At 31.7% G+C, this 25,655-nt stretch overlaps 1 protein-coding gene across 1 annotated transcript; it reads right to left on the bottom strand.

Moving 5' to 3' along the window:
• Positions 1–6,506: 6,506 nt before the first annotated feature.
• LOC132743955 (glycine N-acyltransferase-like protein 3) lies at positions 6,507–21,810 on the bottom strand. Its single transcript, XM_060732556.1, has 5 exons — positions 21,404–21,810; positions 13,115–13,228; positions 12,576–12,690; positions 10,521–10,644; positions 6,507–9,804 (listed from the first exon to the last, which is right to left on the bottom strand). Exons 1-5 carry the CDS (start codon positions 21,482–21,484, stop codon positions 9,183–9,185), a joined length of 1,056 nt encoding a protein of 351 aa, XP_060588539.1. The 5' UTR covers positions 21,485–21,810; the 3' UTR covers positions 6,507–9,182.
• Between the last annotated feature and the right edge of the window lie 3,845 nt (positions 21,811–25,655).

Below are 25,655 nucleotides of genomic sequence, written 5' to 3' on the forward strand. Positions count from 1 at the left end.
AATACATATACAAGATATTATATCCCTTATCATTAATAAAACATCTTCTTGACGATGTCTGTAATTTCATGCTTCCACAGAAATCTCATTTACTAACAATTTAGTTTTTTAAATTGCACTTACATATGTAGATGTAGAGATGTCTCGTATTTTACAGTTTAGCTCAATTATTCGTTATATGTAAGATTATATAATTATTCTGTTTCTATTTTTAATGATTTTTCAGAAAAAAAATGACATACATAATACAGTACGGAAAAGATACACTTAATTTGTTTGACCTCAGAATAAAACGAAAAACTGCAAATAACAAGGTAACATAATCCGCTTTATTTACAAAAACGTGAACAAACATTTAAAATGAAGAAAATATATAATATAACAGGACATCTTGTTGGCGATGTCTTTAATTTCAAACTATCACAGAAATCTCATTTGATGACAATTTAGATGTTTAAAGTGTTTTTTTATGAGATGTCGAGATGTCTCGTATTTTATATTGTATCTGACTTATTCCTTATATGTATGATTATATGTTTCTTTTTTAAATTCATTATGTGATAAAACATTGACATACATTACTCAGTACAGAAAAGTTAATTTTATTTGTTTGGTCCTAGAATAAAAGGAAAATTGCAAAAAGCAAGGCGGAGAAATGCACGTAATTTATAAAAATATGAACAAACATTTAAAATGAAGAAAAATTGATATAACAGGATAATCTTGTCTAGCATCGTTGTATATTGCTAGCATCCGGGTATTAGACTACATCACGTGATCTTCAATCATAACATCAGTGCTCATCTAAAATAATGTTGTTCCGTGTTCGTGCTATATTTTAAGTGATACGTTTACGCGTATCCTTTTACTTACCTTCTTACAGTATATCTTACTTATTCATTTCACTGAATTTGTTTTTTTTTGGATATCATTTATAATTTTATTCTGTATTTTTGTGTGAGGTTTAGTTATAGAACATATGGTGAACCTTTGAAAATTATAGATGCATGTGTTCTCTAGGTGAAATTTTAAACAATTTTAATTGCAAAATTTCCATAATTGTTCGTACACCATAAGGTTAAATGTCCCTGAACTTAATTCATAAAAATCTTGATGTGACTATGGTGAAATAAAGTTAAACAAGTAAAAGAAAGAGCATCGAAACACGAGGTTATCTGATTTGTTTGGGGACTTGTGTAAGGGTTAAATCGTATACATATACATGCACAGTGCTTTAACTGGAGTGCAGGACTATTAGTTACCCGCACTCTAGAGCATGCCCATTGATGGCTCTTTTTTGCCGGGGCTTACTTATTGTGACTGCAGAGAAAGGGAAGACGATTGAAATATCATATTCAGATGCTCGTTCATTGGATACTTTTGGGGGGGTTCATATTGTGACAACAGGGATTGGTTTTTATGTTTGACTATGATACAAAAGAGAAAGAACATCAAAACACTCGGCAATCTGATTAATATTCGGGGGGGGGGGGCTCGTACAAATCAGTTAGCCTCGTGGTTCGATGCTCTTTTTATTACTTGCCGAGTGTTTTGATGTTCTTTCTCTTTTATACCATAGTCAAACATAAAAACACATTTTCAACAGTAAGGTCCCTAAACTATGATACAACTGTAAGTTAACCCCAGAAAAAATGAGCGCTATTGAATGCGGGCAACTAATACCGCACTGTGCATATATATATATATATATATAAATGAGTGGCCCATAATTCTATATCTACAATTTATTTTCCATCATTCAGCGCTTCTTTGTTTTTACCTATAAGGTTATAAACAATATTTTATAAAATAGAAAACAATGTGAAACAGTGAAAACTAGGAATGCAATTTTGAAACAAAAACAAATCAAATTTTATGTTGCATTGTTAAAAACTGTTCACAAAATGATGTTACTCCATTACGATATTAAAGAATTATGAAGAACTTACTAGAGGCTTGAATAATAAATTTTCCATATGTAACTGAAAGCGCAATAATTCAATAAGGGCAATGATAATGAAATTGTTATCATCACAATTGTTGGATATCACAAAAGTTGGATTTCATTGCAAGAACTCCTTGTCGAATATAGATTTAAAATATAAGATTTTTATTTTCATTTGCGTACGGGAGCGTTGTATAGAGGAGAATGGTAATTTAACATGTACTGAATTTATAAATTTGATTTGCGTACGGAAGTGTTCTACTGGTGACAGTTAAGAATGGGAATTTTACAATACCAATAACAGCAAATAAGCTAAATAGCATATTTATTAAACCAATAACAACGCCTTATCAAGATAGCTTGTGTAGATGCTATTTTCGGTAAAAAAAATCTAGATATCTTAAAAGATATAAACAACGGATATACATAAACAATAAAAACATGTTCTTATCTAATGACAGTATGCATGTAAGAGGAGAAAAAAACTTTGCAAGTAATGTAAGTATTTTTGACGCAAAATGAATCAGCGATACATCCTTCTAACAACATAAATTAAATAAGAACATAGAAAATTGTCAACTTGTCATGTTTAATGCTTTTGATCGGTTGCTTTCCTCCTATTTCAGTTTTACATCTAAACAATTTATCATTCAAAGACTGGTTAGCAGTCGTCAGTTGTCAAACGTTTACGTCTACAAGAGTACTCAGATGTAATCAGCAAGTGATGTAACATTTGGTGTAACTTAATCTGTACGCTGTTTCCTAAACTCGTGTTGTTAGGAATACATTCATGTATGATTGTTTACGCTGTTAACTCTAGTTTGTTTTAAATACAATAAAATCAGCAGGTTTATTCTTTGACGTTATCTGTTATCTCTTAAAATAATTACAGAACAATTCTGTCTTTCGTGAATTAAGACGAGTCTATGTTGTATTCTGCATTTCTATCTCTGCTAAACTGTTTGATCGTCATTAATTTAAAATGGATAAATCAATACAGGAGAATAAATAAAATATAAAAGCATGCAATCTAAACCTAGATTGCAATTGTTCCATTATATCTTGTTTATTATTGTCTGAAAATAGACTTTGCAAATGTTAATTAGAATTAGAAATAAAAGAATGAAAATAATTTTAGCAACTGTAATTGATGAAAACATTTAGTTCTGTATTGATCAGTTCCATGAACAAATAATACATGTATTGTATTTCTCTTCAGAAGTTTTTGAGACGTAATACAGTGTCTTTATTCTTTTAGATGTTCTTTTGACTTTTATTTTGTATTTAAGATATTTTTAGTAATAAGTATAAGTAAAACTGAGCTTCTAAATGATGGATGTAAACGGATTCCTGTTCAAAGCAAATTCGTTATTGCTTTTTGTTCTTCACAGAATGGCATGCTCAAAATGCTACTTCCATTTCTATAGACATTGTAAATAGTTCTATGCCTAATTCAAGCAACAATGAAATGTACGTTTTATCTACTCGTTTAGTTTTGTGGAAGGAGAGCAGAAATTCCGTTTTCCAGTAAAAGTATTCATTTATAGATTTTTTTTATATTTATTTATCTATCTATTTATTGCATACGTATTTGTTGATTATCAACTGCTGCAATAAGATTTACACATCAACTAATTCACGGACATAATAGTCTATTAGTGACATACTAAACTTTTTTTCTTCTTGAAATATTTATACAAGATATTATATACTAAGTATGTTATAAAATAATAAAACATCTTGTTGGCGAGTCTATAATTTCAAACTATAACAAAAATCTCATTTACAAACAATTTAGTTTTTTAAATTGCACTTTCATATGTAGATGTAGAGATGTCTCGTATTTTACAATTTATCTCAATAATTTGTTATATTTAAGATTATATTATTATTCTGTTTCTATTTTTAATGATTTTGTAGATAAAACACTGACATACATATTACAGTACAGAAAAGTTAAATTGAATTTGTTTGACATAAGAATGAAATGAAAAAAAAATGAAAAATGCAAGGCGATAGAATCCACTTAACTTACAAAAACGTGAACAAACATTTGAAATGTTTAGGAAATCTTGTTGGCGATGTCTTTAATTTCAAACTATCACAGAAATCTCATCTGATGACAATTTCGGTTTTTAAAGTGCTCTTTGATATAAGATGCCGAGATGTCTCGTATTTTATATTGCATCTTACTTATTCGTTATGTGCTAGGTTTTATGTTTCTTTTCTGTACGAAATCTGCTGTGGTCATAGTATTATTTTTACAATAGGTTTATCTCTTAGATTTTGTTTGCTAAATTGCTAATCATGGTCATGCAACTACATAGTTAGGTAAAGAAGCAGGCGCTTGTTTTGGTTGAGTCTATTATGTTTTGTTTAGGGGGTTGAGTTGTCATACACAAATTTACAATTTATATGCATTTATTTTTTTCCAATGATTGTTATTATCTTAAATGCTTCTGGGAGTGTTGTTTTATCAATTCATTTGTAAATAAGATTGTTATATGTCTATTAATGGAATAATTTTAATGAACACGAAATTAGTTCACACCTACATGTGTATTGGTAACGTGATGGTTTAAGCCAATGAAAACACGTCAATATTATTATACTCAGGCAGAGAAAAAGTGTGCAAAGAATAAATCGATAATCTTTATGTAGCCAGCAAACTTTGAATTGCAAGTATTTTTTCATATCTTTTCGGCAGGATAAACTGTCCGAGGATTCGTATCGTAAAATGGCTGCCATTTACAGTATCAAGTGATTATCCCAAGCACCACCGCGACTTAGCGCGGGAATTTTAATTATAGCTAACCTCGGCGCGTATACCTTTTTCATATTTTATTGTAATAAATATTTACAAACTGTGTCTTTCGGTTTTTTTTATCAATATAATTATAACCAATAATGATGTTAATATGAATAAATAATCATATCTCAAATCTTTGACTATGATTTACAATGAAATTCTACCTTAAGTGTATTAAAAAGGTTTTTAATTTCCTGTAATTTTTTTGTGTGATTATGCTTCAAAGCAGTCAATTGACCGTGAATTTTCTTTTCATATTTTGATTTCCTTGAAATCATTTTTCTCATCTGAAGGCATGCAACTTTAAAATGGTGATACATTAATTACATTCCATGAAAATGTTTAAAGATATAAAATATCTCATGACATGTTTGTTCATTTAACATTACACCTTTAATTCAGCAAACATAAAGTCTTCAAAAAAGAAGTATGCAATCGTACCTATATTACATACGAATGTATGTAATATTTTTCTTGTTTGATTCATTCATGAGATAGGATATTGACTTACATATATTAGAAAATAAATGTTTATTTTATTTTGCCCCAGAATAAAACCAAAAAAACTGCAAAAAGCAAGGCGACAGAATGCACTTTATTTTTTAAAAAATGTGAACAAACGTTTAAAATGAAGAAAAATAAAATAACAGGCCTAGGATAATCTTGTCTAGTATCGTTGTACATTGCTAACATCTGTGTATCTAACTACATCCCGTGATCATCAATCATTACATCAGTGCTCATTTAAAATATTGTTGCTCATGTATCCCTTTACTTACCTTCTTACAGTGTGTCTAACTTATTCATTTCACTGAAATATTTTTGGTTAACATTTATAAATTCATTATGTATTTCTTTGTGAGGATGAGTTTATGAAAATATCTGGCGAATCTTCCAAAAATATGGCGAACCTATCAAAATTGTGGTCAAGTATGAAGACAATACATCAAGAACTTAAAAGGTTATGATGAAGGTACACGTTTGTGGACGGCAACGCCAAAGCGACTGTAACAATACTACAATGTTGTTTATTTATTTATTTATTTTTTTCAAAAAGAAGTCGAGCTAAAAATCTTGATGTGATGAAGGCGAATGAAAGATAAACAACTGAATATGTTCAAAGACTTTTGTTTAATATGAATTGTTTTACCTATTTGATTTACTTATTAAAGGTATGCCAAATTTTAATAATTCTATATCTACAATTTATTTTCCAACATTTTAGCGCTTCTCTGTTTTTACCTATAAAGTTATAAACTGTATTTTAAGGGGGTAGAAAACAATTTAAAACAGTGCATTCATGGAATGCAATTTTGAAACAAAAACAAATCAAGTTTTATGCTAAACTGTTCTACAATAACAAACATATGAATGATGTTATTCCATTACGATATTAAAGAATAATGAAGAACTACTCGACGCTTGAATAATAGAATTTCTGTATGAAATTGAATGCGCAATAATTCAATAAGTGCAAGAGATATTGGGATTTTTTTATCATCACAATAGTTGGATATCACAACAGTTGGAATTCAGTGCAAGAACTTCTGGTCGATACAGCAATGAACATTATGGATTTAAAATATAAAATTTTCATTTTCATTTGAGTACGGGAGTGTTGTATAGATTACAAAATACAGAGGAGAATGGCATTTTAACATGCACTGACTTTATAAATTTGATTTGCGTACGGAAGTGTTTTACTGGTGACAGTTAAGAAGGGAACTTTCATAAAATAACAATAATAGCAAATAAGCTAAATAACATATTTATTTAACCAATAACAACGCCTTATCAAGATAGCTTGTGTAGATGCTATTTTCGGTAAAAAAAACACAACAAAAACAAAAATCTAGATATCTAAAAAGACATAAACAACGAATTTGCATAAACAATTAAAGCATGTTCTTATGCATGTAAGAGGAAAAAGCTTAACACGTAATGTAATTATTTTTGACGCAAAATGAATCAGCGATGCATCCTTCTAACAACATAATTGAGTAAGAACATAGAAAATTGTCAACTTGTCATGTTTAATGCTTTTTGCCAATATGTTTTCCTACTATTTGAGTTTTACATCTAAACAATTTATCATTCAAAGACCGGTTAGCAGTCAATTGTCAAAGTTTTAGCCAGCGATGTAACATTTGTGGAAGTAGATTGGTCCTTCACTCAGTCATGGTGGGCTCACACAAGCTCAATGCCCATATCCCTATTTTATGTCTACTACATGTATGATTAAGGGTAAAACGTTTTTAAAGAAAGAAGAAATTAATGTTGTCATGGCAACGCCATTTATAATGTAGATATGAACCATGCAAGAAGACAAAAACACAGTTCGGCAACATTGGTTAAAGTATGAATACACTGCACGAAGCTTTTTTGTTTCAAGGGTTCAAAGTCCTCACGACACTGGTATTAATACAATATATGTTGATATTTTAGTGTTATTCTTGGATAAATAATTGTGTGTAAAGATAAATATATGCAGATCCAAATGAAATAAATTAGATTTAATTTAGGAACTAATATGGATCATCACAAAACCTGGACAAAAACAACTTTTAATAGATTTTGTCTGCTATTCCAGCTTTAGACTTTATATGCATATATAATTCTTTAAGAAATTCAAAGCATTTCACCCAAGCATATTGTCCATAGATCGCTTGCCTGTTATTCATTCTTATAAAAGGTCAAAATGCAGAAGTAAGTCATTGGGTAAATTTGGCTAATGTTTTTTGACAAAATGGCCATGATTTATGCCCATGTTTGAAAATGTGTTGTCTTCATAAGTAAATATAAAATCAGTGACCGCGAGGTGATGCTACATGCCTAATATCTAAGCTTTATACATTGATATTTATGGGTAAACAAGTAAATGTTAAGTTGTTAACTAAATGACCCAAAAGGCGAAGTCAATTGAGACCCTGGGCATGAATTTTTACAACTTTGAAGAGGTCTTATAGGCAATCCTAAATGTCATATCTAACTTTAGAAATGTAGTTTCCAAGACATTTACCTATATAACCTAAATTAAGCGACACATATGGTGGGGCCAATTTTGACCATGGAGACAATATTTATAGAAAATGACGCTATGACAAATATTATATTTAAGCTCTGTGCATAGGAGTTACTTACATACTTTTCTAAGATTTCATACTTTTAGTATAATAATTTTAACTCCTGTGACCTACTAATTCATCATAAGGAAACGTGTTTATTACAAAGAAAAGGGACATCCAAGGATCATTCCTGTAGCGTTTGGTAAAACGCTGCAAAGTTGTTTACAGAAATTTGGATAGCGAAGGACTATGGACGATGTCCGACGGACGACATACATCATGCTATCACAAAACCTCACCTAGGGATAAAACCCCTTACACGGATTTGATTTTGTTGAGGTTTAAGGTTGAGGCCATATGGCGACCTTCCGACTTGAACTAAACGTGACACTCTAAGTTTTTAAAGTTAAGTACGACAGAAAATCTAAGTACAATTGACCTTCTTCAATAATATTTAATGACTTTCTTAATGACAGAATTCAGCGTTCATATTTCAAATAGTTTCCAACCACCTGCGGTGTGGGACTGTCAGTAAATATACTCATGAAGAAATAGCGGGCAGAAAAACCTACTTTGATGATTACATGAGTACATGATTGAGAACATAAACACAGAACTAAAAATACAACACCCTGTTTTTTGCAACATCAAAGATACCAAAAACTAAAGCAGAGCATGTGTAAAATACCTGCATAAAAACTGCAATATTGTACGTGTACGAGCATGTATATAATAACAAAGAATGTTGGCGAAGACACGAGCAAGTGTAAATATCTGCTTACAAGTAATGCTGTATGTAATAGCAAACATTGATGATTGTTGAAAACAAAATCAAATCTGCGCGACCTCAATTAATGTTTGTGTAAGTAGTAAATAAAGATATATAGTGCATAAACAGGTCAGTAACATACGAAACAAAAACAGAAATGCAATATTTAAGAATGGCGAATGATGCATATATGGTAATTCAAAATGGAAAATCATGTGATGTAAAATAAATATTCATAAACGCGTCATCACTCAAATTACCATAGATCAATACAACTAGTGATAGAGAACCAAATTAGGAATTATATTCAAGCTCATAAATTCTTATTCTTATTAACTTTAGCTCGTGAAGTATTGCAGGAAGACAAGTCTGACAGTTTTTGTTCTACATAGCTAAAGAACAACTGTCAAAATTATGAAGCAAGAGCATATGTTTGGTTTCAAAGCAGAAACAAGCAAGTGGTCCCATATCTGTAATAATCCCTCTCTCAATGTTCTCAATGTAAGTTATAATAGCCATTTTAAAACAAGTTTAAGCCATTTTGATTGGAAGCTTGGACCCAGAGTTTTCAACCATATCTACTTCATCAACTCGTCAAGACGTTTGGAAAACAAGCGTTTTATTGTCGGAGTGTGTATTAACGATTGGTTTCTGGCTGCCGGCATTCAACTCACTGCTACAATTTTCAAATGTTTTTGAGAATTTTGCCATATCGGAGCATACACAATCGAACGACTTCACTTTGTTGTCATCAAACGAATTCTGTTTTGTCGTCTGCTCGGTTTCAGGTGACTTGGATCGATTTATTTTAAGCGGTTCGTAACCCATCCAGACCATGTCTCCTCTTGGTACCCACACGAAGTCCATTGCTCGCATTTGATTTACCAATTCAGAGTCATTTGTTGGAATAAAGCCATAAGCAACTTCCTTCTTACTAAGACGCGCACGTGCTAGGTCAGACAGTACAATTTTGAAATATTCTTTGTCACGGTGTTCTGGTTTAACATACAGCATTGCTATAGAACCATTAAACTGCATACAAGCGTATGCAAGAAGATCGCCGTTGGAGTCACGAAGGCAACTACTCTCATAATTTTCTATAACTGCCCGGAAGTAACCTTCAAGATCGTCACGGTACCTGAATCCCTCCCAGTCACGTTTAAGTGTCACAGCATCTTCAGGAAGAAGTTTACCGAGAACAAGTCCTTCTGGTACCCTACAATAGACAAAGGTATGGATTTTAAGAAATATTTCTATCAGATTATATGACCATTATTGTTGCCCCTACGTTTTCATATTGAACAGGATAAGCTTAAGTGTACTCCGGGGGAGAAGGTCTCTTCCCGGTGCACAACTTTTACAGAAGTCGTTTATGGCAATGCAACGTGACAAATATCTAGGTTCTAGGCATTGTTATTTCTGATGAGGAGTTTTTTTTATTTTGTTTTCTACAAATAAATGTAAAAGAGGCACATTTTAACGACAGAGTTATAATAACAAAATACATTTTCTATTTCTATATTTTTCATATATCTTAGGTATTCAACATAAGTTTTCACTGATTTTGCAATTTTGTTAAATTAGAAGGTAATCATTTAGTTTATACAGAATTTACTTAAGTTCGGTCGTGCAGGAACCTATAAGCTTATAAACGCACTTTCGAATCCGTTCCTGGAACCAACCAGTACTGAGCAATGAGTGCAAAGTTTCTTGCTCAAGGAAACAGCGACTTGCTCCTGACAGGGTTTAAAATCCATGCGACTAGCGATCATATGATTACTAGTCCGGAGCGTTAACCACTCCGCCTTGCCACCGAAAGATAATAATTTTCCATCACATGGCACCTATTACTGAAAATGCTTGAAAATTTACTGCTTAAAAAGGCTTAATAGCTGGGCAAATAATTGTAGTGTAAAAGGGAGTTAGACTCACGGCTGTTTTGGTGGCAGCTCCTCTTTGGTCCAAGCATACATAAACCTTGGTTCGAGCGTAGTTATACGTCCCATATGTTTGTTACACATTGCTGATATAACTGGTGCGACATCACGTGGTACACCTGAAATCCAAGTTTTCATTTTACAATCATAAAAAAATCAATTTTAAAAAGTGTCTGATTTTATACAAATACCTGACCTTAAACGCAGTTATGCTTTGATATATAACATGTATGTTTGAGCACAAATAAACACAGAAAATTCAAAGGAAATGTTGACTGGTATGTTTTCACGCAGTACAAATAAATCGAATCTGCCCGAGTTCTTGTATAGATACAATACACAAGTCTTCAGTAGGGAACTTTAACTTTAATAATATTAAAAATTACATTAGTGACAGTCAGAAGACAGCAAGGAAATGAGTTGCATATCATAGACATATATAAATAGACATACAAGTGTGACAGACGCAAAGTGGACTAGAGCGTCGCATTAATTTGGCTGTTAATTATGTCATGTCTAAAAGCTAGGCCACGTCAACATACAAACCAGACTAAACTTGTAACTATGCAATATTACCCTCGTCAGCAAATATATCAGTCTAAGGGCATAAGACTACATTTTGTGTTCTTTATTTCAATGTTGAAAGACAAAAAAGACAAGAGACTAAATACATGTTAAAGTGAAGTAACATATATACAACACACTTATAACATGATAAAAGAACTGAAAAATATGAAGTTCTTTCGACTTTACAACGAATCATATATAATGTCACTAAAATGCAAGCGAATTCAAAATTAAAATCAATGCAAATATAAATATATGGAAAAGGGGAGATCCCTTGCAAGTAATGAAAACAACAAAATATTATAAATATTGGAGACTCGGTTTGATCGAGTCTGTTCATGTGAGATAGTATAAAAGTATAACATTCCTTATGCCCCTAAGTACCGACAAAAGCGATACTTAATATCAAAAATTAAAAATGCTAGAATCAATGAATTGTGAGGACCAGGGAAAAAACAACAACACTGAAGTGAAGTACGGGCTGTCACGAAGTATAAATATCTAGAAAAGTGAACTCTAAAAACTGGAAAAAGGTTGATCCCTCGGAAGTCTTATTTTTTATGTTACAACTTTTATCATGAATTTCCAGTCAACGAAAACAAATGGAAATTTATCTGAGAAACCAATTCCTTTTATTCATTGACATACAGTAACTAGATCTATAGAGCAATATCTCCATAAAATAACTAACAATTTAAAATTCTAATAGCTCAATGATATACTGTCTCATTACGCTAAGGTTACACTTTCTATGTAATATAACTGCATTTAAATAGAAGATCTAGATGTTTTATTTCGATCATGTTGCATAGCAATGCGTGTTATATTGAAATTAAAGTAGAAATTCTGATATAGTAGGAGAAATTTTACGAAGGATTGGTCGTCTGTAATGATTTTTATGTTACAGTGAATTAAGTGGGCGTGATAAAAAAAGTTTTCCGATGAAATGCCATATGTCGTCTGTATACGTGGACATCATCATCATTATATAAGATTAACAAGAATATGTGATTTTATACATGTACATATGTAAATGTATAATTTTTTTACAGACATTTAAACTAACTGGTCTATGTTTGAAATAATTGAATGACACTATGTGTCAGGAAAACGTACTTTCTTTAGGTGTATGACTTAGTGCTGCTACAGAATGAAAGCTAAACAAATAACAAATTAAGCAACCTCATCCAAAAATGCAAACTATATTGTTAAAAAATATATACGTTCATTTGGTTCAATTGCTGCATTAGCATTTACATATAAAAATGTAGTTAAATTTAAATTCTGAGATGACATAAAACTTGATAAATAATAATGAATCACGCACTGAGCAAAAAGAACTATTTGTAAATAAAAAAAAAGATATCCTTAATATTCATTATTCACAAATGTTCAAAATTCCGAGAAAACTAAACAAAAGACTAGGCACTTATTTCTTTTAATTATTGACCGTCACCATTTCTCAACATACTTTAGAACTGACCTGTAAATGTTGCAGGTTTTCTCCAATTTACGACATCTGGCCTCTGGAGGAAGTACTTGAGCGCGCTCGTGCTACGCGCGTGACACATGTAAGTATGGCGGAAAAATGGTTGTGCCTGAGAATAATGAAAAAACAAGTTGGTTTGAGATGTTTATATGTTAACATTTATTATCCATTGAATACAGCAGTGTCTTTCAAATAGAATCTTTTTAAAGGCCCCGAATACATATAAATAAGCAGATACCTATAGTGAACAATTAATATATTTATATAAAATTTATAAAAAAAATAAGACAACTCTTTCATCAGTTTAATTTTAATGTTTATATGATTGATTTGTTGTACAATGTGTTCTTATTTGATATTTTATATAATATAGTAAACATTTGAAACAAAAACCTTGGTAATGGTGGGCTTAATGTTTGCATATGCCACCAGGTTATAACCCGACAAGCTATCACAAATGTTTGGACTGATTATTCTTTCTATTGTAGGCAAATTTAGTGTATTATTTTGATAATAGGTTTTATAATGCCTACCTTTTCCTCCGAGCATGTCCGCACGACAACGGATGACCATTCTGGCCAGCTGTCTACTATAACTTCCTTTCCTGGTAGAAGACCCGCAAGAAAACTCCTGATTACATAGAAAATCTGAAAAGATAGAGAAAAAAAAGATAGAAAACAAGATAAGAACAAATCAAACATTGACATCTCCATACCTAACATATACAAAGAAAACCTGAATATAACAAGTATTAAAGCCTTTTAAAATATTATTTATTTATTTGTTCGTTCGTTCAATCGTTCATTCGTTCGTTCATTCATTCATTCATTCATTCATTCATTCATTCATTCATTCATTCATTCATTTCATTCATTCATTCATTCATTCATTCATTCATGCATGCGTGCATGTATTTATTTATTTATTTACTTATTTCATTTTTGTTAGGTTTTAAGTCGCACCAACTCTCCAGGGAAGACCTCAGATACTCTTCCGTGTATTATTTCAGGTACGAACGGGCACCTGAGTAGTACAACCGAACGGTCTCTTCTTAGACAGATCTAAACTTTCAAAGAATTTGAACTTAATATCGATCTTCGCTGATGACATTGTTTGGTCTAGGAGATTTTTTACAATGCACATTTAAATTCATGTGCAGTTTTCATTCTGACAGTATTTATTAAGAAATCGGATATAAAAAAACCACTCAGCATAAACTACGCAATTTACAGCAGAACAATTATATTTTCTGAATACAATCAGTTGTAACATATCCTGTGCAGTTAATTGCAAAACAATTATCTGACATACGTGATATAAACAACATGGTACAAAGATACAAACCATACATAAACCATTGTTAATAAACATAACACAAGATTAGAAAAATATTGGCCTGCTTCTTGGAAATAACGGACATTTTCTGTTGTTCAAGTGGGTTTCATAAAGTGCACTGTATTTACAAAGGAAGAGACAAATTGAATAAGATAATAGTTTTCCTAAAATTTAATTACGTGAAGAAGTAATACATCAATTCCGAGGACTAGAATTATAACATTTAGAGGAAATGTCGCTAAGGCCTTTAAATGCAGTAAAAATAAAGTAGAAACAAGATTTATATTAGTTTCAAAGCAGCATGCCTCCAGATTCATGCTAATTTTCCTGAAAATTTTGAAAATGTATTTAAAAGTAAAATATTGTTAAGTGAACAAAGAAAATAATTTACACATTGCAAACGGCACGTACAATCCACGTAAATTATCAAAATTATGTCAAAATATACATAAATATCTCTTTCTGCGTTAGTAACGCAGTAGAATTATATTGATTGATACTGCAAAATAAGTCATTAATCACACATAACATGTAAATAATTAAATATTGAATCTTTTTACTTTTCTTAAGATCGTTAAACATTTTCTAAAGATTAAATTTCTTGAAATATTTCGCTCATCTGGAGGCGTGCAGCTTTAAAACAAGATAGAGACGAATATGGCCGTGCGGTGTACACATCAAAACTGCCTTGATTACATTTTTACAAAATTTACAACTTAAGCCTCAAGATAACCGAGTTTTTTACAATCCATTACAAGTGTTGATACGAGATAAAGATGCTATTAATAGCAGAGAAACTCTCGTGATATTGAGGATAATAAATCCTTAAAAGGTTTTCAGTGTGTGTTTTTAGATATCATAATATGGCATGACTACACCGATTTCGTCTAAAAGCCATTTTAAAGATAGCTTAGACTTTGATTACAAATAATTGTTTTGATAATTACGTTATGTTTTATTTAAACATGAGCTATGTGTTGTGGATTTGATTTTAAGGAAGTTATATTTCTAAAGCTACCCTCCCATGTACTTTCACTAACCAGTTTCAGCTGACAATGTGAACATATCCGCTCCGACAACAGGCACGTAACTTTAAAAAATAAGGGGGAATTACATATTGAGAAGGTCAAGATGTTGTACTTATTCACACATGCATTTTTTTACATATTATATGACATTAATTGGTTATAATTGGCTATGAATACCAGCAAAATGTAAATGCATACTTAACTTCCTTGTTCATGTGTTAACTTCATGAGTCAATGTTAAGTGCGTTTTTCGTAGAATCGTGCAGCAAAATATTTATTGAAAATAGAGACAGGGTTTATACTCTTATAACTTTCATTGAGACATTCATATTTCAAATATTGATATTTTAACGATTGTTGTAAAGGTCAAAGTCAACAAGCGGTTCTTATATAATATTTAATAAGATAAACTGACATTTTTAAAATCGATGAATGGTATTAAGTACCGGAGTGCAGCAAAAGCTTTTACGCTAAAATCGGTCACTGACCAATATATTTAATGACCACAACACGAGTTGGTAGTCTGATCTTCTAATGTCAAGTTAGCTATAAAAATACTACAAATAAGACCAAACAACGAGCGTTTCCAGAACATCGAATGGCTTTCAATTTTCGATACAGAATATCTGTTTTGTATCTGAAGATGATGTAAACGTTAGTGTTATGTGACGGACAACATTTCATATAATTTTGTAAACTGATAAAGACAGTATTTATATCAATATTTGTACAACGACAAAATATACAAACTATTACATATATAGTACTGAATAATGTAACATCTTATTTTGACTACAATGTATACAACATAATAAGTGCAGTAAATATAACGAATATTTAAGTTGCAAACTAGGCATGTCAGTTATATTAATATAGATTCTTTTGGGCAAATTAGAGCGTTAATAATTTGCTAAAATACCTGGATAATTTCCAAGTGGTTTAAACGCGTACAATTAAATATGGGGTAGTACGTCATAGCACAAAGTGAGAATCTTACATAAGGCAAAATAAGAAACGTTTATCGTAATATTGCTTATTTGATCATACACAAATCCTATTATGGAATACTTTCTTCCGACTGACAGTCACGTATCCATATAGTTTCACATAGTTTCAAAATGTTAACAGTTCAAAAAGGAAGTATACAGCGATATCAGGAGTTCAAGTTTAAAATTTGTATTTTATCAGTATATCATGCAAGTCCGTGGCAACCTAGCAATTTTTACATGTATGTAAACTGTTTATTATCTTTGTTAGTATCAGGAAGAACTCTCTCTCTCTGCAATACCTAATGTGTCGTCTGGCTTACTATGAATATGATATATACATAATCGCCGACATTAACTTTTTAAAACAAAGTAACGATTATTAATAAATATAAAAGCGATTTGTATCATCAACTTGCAGTTCTCATGTCTTGCGTATCTCATGATCCCTAATATGAAATCGGCAAGTCAATTTGAAACCGGAAACAGAACTTGCATAAGACACCGGGTTACTACCAGCCACAGGTGGTGTAGAGATAATTAATGAAACGTATATCCCGTACCGGTCAGTAACTGGCTCTGTAACGATTATACATGTATATGACGATTCTGGCGCAATTTGGAATGCTTATCTTGCAAAATATTCTAGTAGCCTAATATAGAAAATACATTAGCAGTTAAATACTCATTAATTGATCATTTTCTACATGGTCCGTGACTTTCTGTAGTTTTTTTCTTTTTTCAATCATTTTCCGAAAACTATTTATTTTTTTTATTTACAAATTATAGTTGATAACGAAGTAAGACAAAATACTACAATAAATGAATAAATAAAATATATGCTGTTAAAGCAATTTTTACTTGTACTCGTCATGCCCCGTACATATCTTGTCTTTTATTGATACCGCGTCATTTGTGTGTACAAATGTTTTCAACCCCTAATATATGGTTATCAGCATTCAATATCTAATTTAATAAAACTTCATTCACGGCCTGATTCTTCTGATTAATTACACGGTAAGGACATGCCGCCTGCTTGACTTACCATCCCTTTTTATGACTGTCAACATTACCATGTTTAACAACGGTTCCTGGATCAATGATTTTCAGAATGTTTGATCTAAATATCAACTAAAGTATTCAAAATATCTAAGCGTAAATATGAAAATATAACTAGCATCTTAAAACGTTTCATTTATCGTTTATTTGTTATTTTACTAATATATTATATATTTTAGCTCAAGAACTTTGTAATGGTGACTTTGACGTCTGATGTTAAATCTATCGTTGTATTATCTATTTTTTGAATATTTAGGCATGCTGTCACTGGTGTTAATTTGTATGATAACGGAACTACTATACGGGTCTATTTTTTATAAAAACAGAAATACAATAATAGTCACACACGCTTGGTTGACCCCTGTAGTTTTTTCTCATCATCTTGTCATCAATAAAAATGAAAGTTCATCGTCCAAGGACATTCATCTTTCACCGTGACACGATGTGAAGCATGACTTTCGGTAATTTACTTCTTTAACTGAAGTCCAAACCCAACGCATTTTATACCTAACTCATATTCGAGTACTAATTAGCACGGGAACCTGGACTACTACAACTGTTAAATTATATCGAAGTGCGTCATGCACTGTACTGAGGAAGGTGATATTGGTTAAATAGAAAGAAATAAGAATCCCTAAAGAAAGTCCAACAAGACAAACTATAAAATGTTGCAGGCTCGGTTTGATTGATAAACAAGCAGCAGTAATATTTTGCTATAAATAACATATAATTTTCGTTCATTTCAGTTCTCACTCAAGAACCATTTCCGAAAAGGAGCAAACACGTTGCAATGTTGCATGTAGTCATGCTAACTTACTTTACTGTTTTGATTTCAATAAATTATCTCACTGTCCAACGCAGTGTTAGTTTAGATGGTTCTAGTTCTTAGCGTTATTAATTATTATTTTTATGGACAGTTTTGACCAACCAACCCACGAAGCGCCCTCTAGCAAAATAAAATGAAAACTTCATTTTCTAAATATATGGACCATTAATTTCTAGGGAACGCTAAGAACTAGAACCATCTAAACTAACACTGCGTTGGACAGTGAGATAATTTATTGAAATCAAAACAGTTATCAAAACATAGAAAATCGGTCTGGAACAGAAATACATGACGAAATTGAATATTTCATCTTACTTCTTTACTGTAAATGTTGATAATCTGTATTTCTATTAATTAACTAATTAGCAACAGGATTCCGACAATAATTGTTTAAGATAATATCTATTGTAATTTGTCAATTTGTAAGTACATGTATGTATGAATTGTTTTTTTTTTTTTTTTTTTTTTTTGTATTGATGTGTATTGATGTTTTACTAAAAGTATAAATGTTTCAGATAACCGCTTTACGCTGTATACTATAGGCTGTATATAAAGGCTGAGATACAGCTCGTGTGTTGCATCCTTATGGTTTGCCTAAACACTTAGTAACCTGCCCTCCACGACTGTGTCGCAGTGTCTTTGTAAATCGAAGAACAGCCAAAGAACACTCGTATGTGTTCTCCGCTAAAGTTATTGAACGTTTGAAGTGAACGTGTTCCCTCTCTACATGTTACATATCTTAGTATTTGGACTTTTCAATCTAGACACATTCCAAGTTGGATAAAAAATCGGTATTTTGTCATTAATTCCTAACTACCAACATGGCTTTAAAATATTAACGCAGAATGAGTACTTTCCTACATATTATATTAGTTATAAGGCAAGAAGCAATCATCTCATCTATACTCTATCTTATACATGGAGATAGAGTACATATCTTTACTTTCATCAGTTTCATAAATAACTCATTACAATTAATTGAATTTGTCTAGGTAGTACATGCATGCGACTAATTAAGATACAGACAGTCACGTGACCTTTATGTACATATGATGTTGACTTTGTGTTGAAGTTACATACTGCAGAAAATGAATATACATGTATAAGATTAAAACAACAAAAAACTACGCATTTTCTTATACTGAGCATGTAAAGTATAAAACTTGTAATATTAAATCATAAATTTAATCTCGAATCACCGTGTATTATTTTGTATATCCGGCAGACATGTGCAATAATGACGACAAGTCTATGCAATATCGAAAGGAATAAAATAACACATACGGCTAATAAGACATTATATTAAATCAGAGAACCATTACAAATATTTTAATGAAAGTTATTTCTTATTTAAACCATTCATGAGAATGACAATCAGGCTACCGCATTGATGGCGACTTGTGTGCTTTGGTCGTTATTCACTAACTAGTACAATTACGCGTACAAAAATATATGTCGTTGATTTTCGTATTTTTGTATACCCGAGACATTTACCCATATATTGTGTCATATGAAACTCAAAGAAAGCAGATACAATGTGATTAAGAGACGTGTTATGAAGATATAAGTGCTGTCTCGGTTCATCATTCACAAAATCAGCGACACCATATAAAAGTGTCTCGGTCACATTCATTTTGTCTGCTTATTATAAGACGAGTAGCATGTAGCATGGAAAATGTCTCGGGTATACCGAATAAAATAAAGGAAAAAAAGAAAGAAAAAAAAACGTAATATAGGCGTTACTGTTTGTATATCGGCAAATTACATAAATTTCGTTTACATCCATATGGTCGTCACGTTTTCGCTTCAAAAGTAATCATCATCCTAGAAATCTTTTTAAGAAAATATAGTATAAATGCATAAAGTTTTAGCATTTTATACGCTAACAGTTTCTTTCAATTTGGCTGACTCCAAGATATATTAGTCTGTTTGCATACCAAGTTGCTCTTCTCAGTTATATATTTCGAAGTGCACTGATTCGTCGTTACTATTGCACTATTCATAGGCCTGTGTTACGAGTATTGGACGAACAATCTCTAAGTAAAATACCGGAAATTGCTTTAAAATACATGTAAATGAACACTAGTTTAAACATAGTTTATTTCAAACAATGATAATACATTTACAATAAGTATATACACGAATGAAAAAGGATTAGAGCCGAAAGCTATAAAGCTTATAAAGGTCTTCTCCTATATATTTGTATTATGACAGTATTTACAATATTGTTTGAAACAATTAAGTTAATTTTTAACATATTTGGAATAAAAAATCGAAGATTAAGCAAGTGAAACTAGCTATTGTTTGAAAGATCTTATTTTTAAGAATAAAATTAATTGAATAGAATGAGAAAGAAGGTAAAGAAAATTCATTTGGATAGATCAAGTTATTAATATTATAGATATTATAATTATATCAAATATTATAGATCAAATTATTTTGTGAAACTAATCTCATGGAAATCGGTTACTTTCACGTATATATACATGAGCTGCTTGAACAATTTTAGAATTAATATCATGGCTGGTCTCGTGAAGTGTTATAGTACATATGTTAGAAACAGCATCAAATAGTCTGAGTCTGATATCATTATAGAAGTGACACTCAAGGAAGAAGTGGTGGTTACTTTCCAGGAGTCCACATTGACAATTTGGTCACCATTGTAAATTTCATGGATAAGGGCCTGGTATCTTAAAGTCACACAGATGTGTGGCGGTTTTCCGGCTCTAGAAAGTATATAGTGGAGGTGTTATTTCTACTCTAATATAACGCAATGTTAAAATTCCTTGCATTTCGGATAGAGAAAAAAAGGAATCCCCTAAAAGGATCAGAAACGGAAACATTGAAAATGTTACAGACTCGGTTTAATGTAGGAAACCTTCCTGGTGTGAGAAAAAGAATTAAACGTTTGTAACGGGCTTTGGAAGACGATTTAATTATAATAACAACTTTACCAACTAAGTTTTGCAGACCCATGGAAATGGGGGGAAGGAATTAAGTACCAGTAACACATTTGAACATTAGGATATTCACTATGCACTAGACACTAGATCACAGTGTTATTGCCACTAAGGGAAGCCGTTGCTTAGATGTCCAGGTGTCTACCTCAACCGAGGGATCATGGATTCGAGCCTTACTCGGGATGCGGCCATGTTTCGTCATATGTGGATACCAGTACTGTACTAGAGAATGGATCAAGTAAGCTACGTCCGGGCAAAAGACATTTTTCACTAAGGGAAAACGATGAGATAGGATCAAACTTCTGTCATATTGTCGTAGCGTTTGAACTTTACCAACATGAGAAACTAGTAAACTAACCTATACCACGCTAAATATCTTAAACAAATTGTCCATTTCCAATCTAAAAAAAAAACTAATATTCATTTCATAAGAAATTTTCAAAACAGGCACACAATGTTTCGGCTGAACTTGGTCTGCACTGGTCGCATGGCCGGGTAAATTTAGTTGCCGACCATAAGACAGGGTCTTTCAAATAGATTATATTTGAAAACCCTGCATAAGGTTAATGTATGTGTTCAAACAAATATAATTCATGTTTTCTACAAGAAGTAGTATTTAATAAAATACCTTTGCTGTTCCAGGTAAACGGTTTTCCAGTTCTTTCTTCAACTCTTCAACTTCATCTTGTGTTAAGGTTTTGTATATCATTCCCTTTTGTCAACGTTTATCTGTTTAAATCCACGTTTAAGAATAAACTATAAGTTAAAACTATGTTTTAATGAGTAACGATAACTTAGTATTAACTTGACATGCCTTACTTTTCGTTAACCCGTTTTTAAGTTCACACTATATCTATAATATTGTTTATGTCCACGAGTGCACGAAAAGTTGTGAAATATCGTTAAGATAGAGTTTGTGTTGACTGTTTAATGAAAATCGATTCCTCCTCTATTCACCGATTTTATGCGTTTATCATGCATTTTCCATTTAACGTATCGCTGAAGATATAGTAGGTTTAGTTGTGTATATAGTACGTAAACACGTGAATGGGGAATGACATGAAGTAACACGATTGGTCAATTCTTTATTTACCTTTTTTGGACGAGTCTACCTAAATAATAAACGGGGTGTGTCAAAAAGTTAAACATAAATATTCCCTCTACATTTGCTTTACTCTGTATTACTTAAACCCAAAAGTGTTTAATATTTTTTAAACAAAACTTATCATAATATCATCGGTACTAGTTCGGCATGTATTATAACGTTTCCGATTGTTCAACACTCACCTTTACCGATACTTGTATAATGACCGACATATTTAGTCGGTGAAATTATCACTGTTGTGTATATGCTTCGGTGAAATGCTTAAAACTCCGGTTTATCAACGACATTATGAGCAAGGAAATATTGCTAGTAATGATACAGTTGCGTTAAGATACAAATTTCTAATGCTATCTCATTATTTATTATGTAATTTAACTTTCTAAGTTTAGCTATTGGACTGATCAATATAAATACATTGTTGCAGCAAACGTATCGTGGTCACGATTAGTGTCGCAGTATATTTACAGTGATTGATTATTTACGGGCCACTGGCTACTATAATACCATTCATTTGATGCATGGTCAGCCATATCACGTGAGTCCGGTATAAGTTACTAACAGGTAGAAAGTTGTATGAACTGGATTTCTGCCGAACAATTGCTCACATTGATCCGCCAATTTACTCCCTTTATTCAAGTTAATGTTTGTAAAAGTACATAAAAATACAATGTTTCCACAACTTTAATGATAAAGAAATATACATAAAATTAATGAAAAAAAACTACAAGTTAAATTTAGCCTACCAAAATTCCTTCTAGGGCAACAGTTAACTTGTAAAGACACTTATAAACAGGAGTAAAAGAAGCAGAGCCGGAAGCTGATTTATCTTTTTTTATTGATATAGCTTAGTACAAAATTGTAGGCATAAATGTTGCTGATGTCATATCATCATTTATTTCTTATATCTCTCAGTGTGAAATTGCACTCAAAACTATTTGACAATAACAACCCATGGTCGCTTTTGTTTTCATTAAATCGGTAAAACATTAACAACAGTACGCTATTTGCTTTAACTTTGAAACGAGCTATAACTGACCGGACAATTTCATCTTTAAATTTACTATAGTTCCAAAGTCCAAATACACTATACGTTTCTTCCCCTTACACTACTGATAAAACAGGGACGTGCATGGGAGCACTATGTAACAAAAGGAAACGAGGAAATATTATTCAAACAAGCAAGAATGACATTTATAGTTGAGATAAAATGTATGATGAGGAATTATATATTTTCATTAATTTTGTTTTGATTAATATTTGAAATACGTATGTAGACCAATCGGTACTCAAAAGAAAACTTAAGTATCTTGTTTTACATTTTAATATTACTGCTAAAACTGTAGCCAAAAATGCAAGCAGAGGATTGGGTCTTGTTATTGCAAAATGTAATATGGTCGGTTCCTCTCTAAGTTTTTTCACCAAACTATATGACTCTATTGTCTGTCTGGATTGTGATAAGTTATGGCTCCTCTTCTGTAAGGAATTAATCATTGAGTAAGGCCAATATAACGGAATCTACTTTCAATGAATATAACGACAATGTTGAACTGAAAGATATATCTACAGAATAGGTGCCAAAACCTGCTACAAAATTTAAATAGAAGATGTTTTAGTTTGTGTAAATAAGATGTCTCTTGTAATTCTATATAGAAAATGGCTGTATACTTATGAAAGTGATATTATCTTACTAAGTATAAAATGTATACATATAAGGCTGAAATAGATTTTAAAACTTTGAATTTGCTAAGTAAACCTTTTTAAGAGCCTATTGCCTGGCAGACGATATACTTCTTAAGAATTACCATGTGAAATTAAGGGAAGTAAATCTGCAGTATTAACTTACTGTCATATGGTCTGTAGAGTTGCCTCCCTTTGACAGTCTTTTTCTGTGAAGACATGCATAGATTATAGATAGATATATCTGCAGTATATATACACATTAACTTACTGTCATATGGTCTGTAGAGTTGCCTCCCTTTGACAGTCTTTTTCTGTGAAGACATGCATAGATTATAGATAGATATATCTGCAGTACATATACACATTAACTTACTGTCATATGGTCTGTAGAGTTGCCTCCCTTTGACAGTCTTTTTCATAGATTATAGATAGATATATCAAGCAATCAATCAATAAATACCTTATAAATGAATAAAATGAATAAATATATGAAAATATAATAAGTAAGTAAGTAAATAAAAGAACCAATCAATCAAATTAAGAAATAAATATTATCGTAAATAAATAAAAAAATAGTATTTTCAATAAATAATTCAAAATTTATATATTAATTTTAATCAATTGACTAAGCAATTAATTGATGAGAGGTCACTTTATTCAGTCATAACGTTTAAATAGAGTAAAACAGAATCCCTAAAGAAATTCCAACACAACAAAATTGAAAATGTTGCAGGCTCGGTTTGATTGAGCCTGTTCATGGACGGTACTGGAAAGTGCAAGTTACCGTCCACGCCTCCTAGCACCGGCTTAAGCAAAATTCAACATTTAAAACGAAAAGGGTGAAATTTTGAGTTTAGAGACATCCGAAGATGTGTTCATACGGCGGTTATCATGGAACCTTCAATGTGACACAGTAGTGCCATTCCATGAAAAGCGGTATATGGTTCCCAAGTAAAAGAATGCTTTTGCCCTAAACGAGAAAACAATGGGCGGAACTAAATAAAATGGAATTTTGAAATGGGATCTGAGGTTATAAAGCCTGCATATCACAGATAAGACGTCAAAAGACAAATTTAAAAAGCAGGCAACATATCCTAAAGCTGATTATACAGTATTCAAGTAGGAATACTTGAACCACCCAAGTTGAAAATGGCCAAAAATAAGAAACTAAAAGTACCACATAACATGTTTCCATAACAATAATGTTGTGCCGAACGATCTTCAAGGATCGAAACTTTAACATCATTGATTAAACGTACGGGGAGACATTTTAAAGTTAACAATTAGCTAAGGGTGTCGAAATTGTGAACGTTTGCAGTAGCTATTAAATTGCCTTACTCATTTCATTTTCATAAATATGGTGTCTAATGCCATATTTTGTACCTTGTCAAATGTGGACATTATAAATTCAAGTTCCTCTAACAGTTTATTATGTGGCAAGTATGTTCTGCTGACTTATATTAACTTTAAAATAGCAATGAATTTTTCTTTTAATCAAAAGTCGTTTGTCGTTCGCATACTTTTGGTGTTTTAAGCAAAGCTTGTAAAACGAATGGTCACTAGTGTATGTCCACGAATTTAACTTTGTTTATTGAATAGAATATGGCATGTATATTTGTTCTCTTGTTCCTCCTTGACCAGAGTAAATGATAAGGTTTTTTAACTCGCCAATATATATAAATGTGCAAGATACCAAGGGACATTACTTATCATTTCTTGTAAACATTATCTTTCTTTCGTGTCAATCGTAAAATTGACTTTTCATTTTTGAACATAATTTATCACTCGTGGACATGGTTTATCACTCATTTACATTGCTTATCACTCGTAGATATGGTTTAGCACTCGTTTACATTGCTTATCACTCGTGGGCATGTTTTATCATTCGTGAACATGGCTTATGAAGCATTGCCATTGCTAATCACTTGTGGACATGGTTTATCATTCGTAAACATGGCTAATCAATCATGACCAATGCTAATCAGGATGTATGACTCGTGGACATGGCTTATCACTCGAAGCCATGCCATATGACTTTACACTCATGACCATTTCTTATCACTCTTGGACATGGCTAACCATTCATGACCACTGC

The sequence above is a fragment of the Ruditapes philippinarum genome, unplaced genomic scaffold (genome assembly GCF_026571515.1).
Source record: "Ruditapes philippinarum isolate M1 unplaced genomic scaffold, ASM2657151v2 ctg754_1_1_1_1, whole genome shotgun sequence".
Taxonomy (NCBI): Eukaryota; Metazoa; Mollusca; class Bivalvia; order Venerida; family Veneridae; genus Ruditapes; species Ruditapes philippinarum.

Coding starts and splice junctions, on each gene's coding strand:
- LOC132743955 (XM_060732556.1), bottom strand. CDS start 21,484: ATGATATACAAAACCTTAACACAAGATGAAGTTGAAGAGTTGAAGAAA. Junction 13,229..21,403: donor GTTTACCTGGAACAGCAAAG/GTATTTTATTAA, acceptor CTATCTTTTCAG/ATTTTCTATGTAATCAGGAG. Junction 10,645..12,575: donor AAAACCTGCAACATTTACAG/GTCAGTTCTAAA, acceptor CTTGGATTTCAG/GTGTACCACGTGATGTCGCA.